Below are 3,010 nucleotides of genomic sequence, written 5' to 3'. Positions count from 1 at the left end.
TGTTCTACGTTAGTAAACGCTTTCCATCATCTGGTTCATCGTGTGCACCACGCAACGACTTATGGTAAGCCAACATGGTGATCGTTATTTTGCTTTTTTCTCTAACGCTCTCATGCTGATTATGCCCGGTCGACATTTTCCTGTGACTGGTCGCTCCGTGGCGAGGGGATTCGTCATAGCTTCGTACCCAAGATTACAACGCACTCGGAAATTCTGTCTGAAATATCACACGCGCTCAAATGCATTTTCTGATACAACGTTACCATACATCATTCCACGTATGGCCGTATCTTGGGCCGAGAGCCTAGAAGCGTCTTCCACCTACTCGTCTGAACCCTTCAAGAGTAACTTCCGCTGAATTGGGGCAACGAATTGCCGCCAGCCATCTGCGTGTAAAAGGGGGGCTTGAGCATGTCCCAGTCCCCAATGTTGGGCGCGCAGACCATCCCGCCCGTAGTGAATTCCTGAATGTCCTCAAGCATTGTGCCAAAACGCTGACCCTGGTTCTGCTGCACGTAAGAATCGATACTGATTGTCTCGGCATTGAGATTAGCTATCGCGGCTTCGTTTGACAGGGAGTTGGGAGTTGGCGGAAAGCCCTGTGTTGGTGAGTGGTTAGGAATGCCTCCGGCATAGCCTTCGTGGCCGGCCTGCTGGTGGAATGCGGCGGCGTTGATGGCGGTAAATGATGATGCTTGACGGGAGTCCCTTCGACTGTCCGTACCGCTCCCGCTGAGATGGGAATACTCAGGGCCCAAGGAAGAGCTCCTTTCCAGTGTGCTGGCCCGCGATCCATCGGAGCCATCGTAGGCTGTTGGCCGGTCGTCGTCCAGAATGATGCCGTTGCTTGTTATCTTGTCGGCCTTTGCCCTCCACTCTTCCAGTCCGCCGCCACCTCCACCCAGTCGAATGGTCAAAGATCCATCCCCGCTCTTCCTTGAACCACGACGCGTGTAATCGGAGTAGACTTTGCTGAGATACTGATCAATATCCTTGAAATATGTGACGTAGTTGGACGCCATGCTGAAGTAAGGTGCAACCTTGGTCAATGCCTGGAAAGCGATACTGGTGTTTCCCGTCTGCGTGTGCTCGGACATTGATCCCAAGTTGCGTTCTTCGATTTCCTGTTTGCTGACCATGTGGTTTTGTGTATCCATATGAGGATAGTGCCGTGCGTATATTCCAACAAAGGCTGCTTGCCAGATCGCGAATATGACCAGTGACGAATGAGGAAGCTTGTCTCGGCATGTCGATATGAGGTCGATGATTTCCCTTCCAGCCTTGAAAACCTGCTCTGCGCTTCGCTCCCAAAAGTGGTCGGGAACAGTCTCAGGATCAAATACAGGCTCGTCCAGAGGACCTATGGGCTCAGAACATTTGATGGCGATAAAAGGAATGTATTCGCGATGAAGCATGATTTTGCAGAGGGCACCCAGCATGTGAAGTGACACATACATGCTGTTGTCGTGTTTCCAAAAGTTTGAACTGGACCAGGTGAACTCTTCCGGAAGGTGTGCGTAAAAGGCATCCATCTTCTTGTTCAGTTGATAGAAGGTCGACTCTTGATCCCACGGCGGAAGCGATTCCGTATGGCGGCCGCCCGCGAAGCTGTACTTGGTGATATCGCCCCAGAAATCAGCTAGTTGCACGAATCGGCTCAATACGCTGTCATCGATTGGTGGCTCCATACCATGTCCCACCTGTCGTAAGAATCCGGTATATACGGTGCGGCCGAGGTCGAAGGCGTGTTCGGTGCATGGCAGCTGGATTTGCAGATCGTCGGAACGGACCATCGAAACCCGATCAGATCCGCAAGATAACAGACGATCCAGTATCAAGCAACTGAACATCGTACGGCGCCTGATCTCCTGGTCTTTCCAACGGTCCGAGGGTAGTTGCGCAGATGTACTCAACCGGGGAGACGGTGCTAAAGTCCTCTTGCCTCCCAAAGGCTTGTCCCCAAATCCCAATTTCAAGCCTTGAGCCATTCGTATAGCAACACCAACGTACATCCACGCAGCCAGTCCGCCGTTCGGCTGGCTCCATTTGTATAAGCCCAGCATGAGGAAAGCCTGGACACGGACGACAGTCGCTGATGTCAGAGCTGATTCGAGTTGTCCCAGTGCTTTTGTGAGAGCATTTGCGAAGTACTCTGACGCCATTGATGGCTCCGGCCTGGGCAAAGCACCGCGAGACTTTGGGCCAGCGATTTTGTCATGTGTAATGTGCGCCACATACTTGACCAAGTCAGGGTGAAATCTTGCAGTGAGAGCCAGAATGCCCAACAGGATCAGATTTGATTCGGTTGACGGCTTCTTAATGTCCTTGTCGTGAATGATGCCCTTGAGAGTTGGAAGATGCAAGAAAGGGAGTTCGGTAGCGAAATGCAGCTTATAGATGTCAAAGAGTTGATGCCACAGGTCAACGGTAAGATAGGGCGCCGAAAGCACTTCTTGAGCAAGCGCGGCGACAGTACGTCCATCGGAGGACGTTGCGTCTTCGAGCTTCTTCACTCGCTTTCGATCATGCCCGATTTCCCTCTCCTGTTTTGGCGCGGTTGGTGGCTCTGATCGCTTCGCCGGGAGAGGCGTTGGATCAGGGAACTCGCACTTGTGTCCTGCCTTGATACATGTGTCGCAAGGCGATCCAGTGTTGTCGTTGTCGCATTTGATTTTAGATTTCCTGCATCTCAAACAAGCTATGCTTGACCTCATAGGCGGCCTCATAGCTCTAGAGGGTCTCTTGGCACCTGAGCCTCCCGCCAAGGTCGGCCTTAAGTCATCGTCGTCGGGCACGACGGAGTTGTGAAATCTGGCCCCTCCCAGAGCTTGCCTATCTGAGGGCTCTGCTACAGCGAGGGGCGCGGAGGTTCTCTCCGATGGCGAAAATGTTTCTTGATATCTCCTCTTCGGCGTGGTGTGAGTAGAGGAGGCTGTGGGTGCGTCATCGGAATCCGACGCAGGAGAGAGTATAGACTGAATGCGAAGTTGGGAAGAAATTGTGACGGTTC

At 52.6% G+C, this 3,010-nt stretch overlaps 1 protein-coding gene across 1 annotated transcript; it reads right to left on the bottom strand.

Annotated features, from left to right (window-relative positions):
- Positions 1–338: 338 nt before the first annotated feature.
- On the bottom strand, positions 339–2,726 carry BDP55DRAFT_541398 (fungal-specific transcription factor; the record flags this gene model as incomplete). Its single annotated transcript, XM_060568214.1, has 1 exon — positions 339–2,726. One exon carries the CDS (start codon positions 2,724–2,726, stop codon positions 339–341), a length of 2,388 nt encoding a protein of 795 aa, XP_060435771.1.
- Between the last annotated feature and the right edge of the window lie 284 nt (positions 2,727–3,010).

The sequence above is a fragment of the Colletotrichum godetiae genome (assembly GCF_030913485.1).
Source record: "Colletotrichum godetiae strain CBS 193.32 chromosome Unknown BDP55scaffold_3, whole genome shotgun sequence".
In the NCBI taxonomy this organism is placed as follows: domain Eukaryota; kingdom Fungi; phylum Ascomycota; class Sordariomycetes; order Glomerellales; family Glomerellaceae; genus Colletotrichum; species Colletotrichum godetiae.
This window is presented reverse-complemented; position numbering and strand designations above follow the sequence as displayed.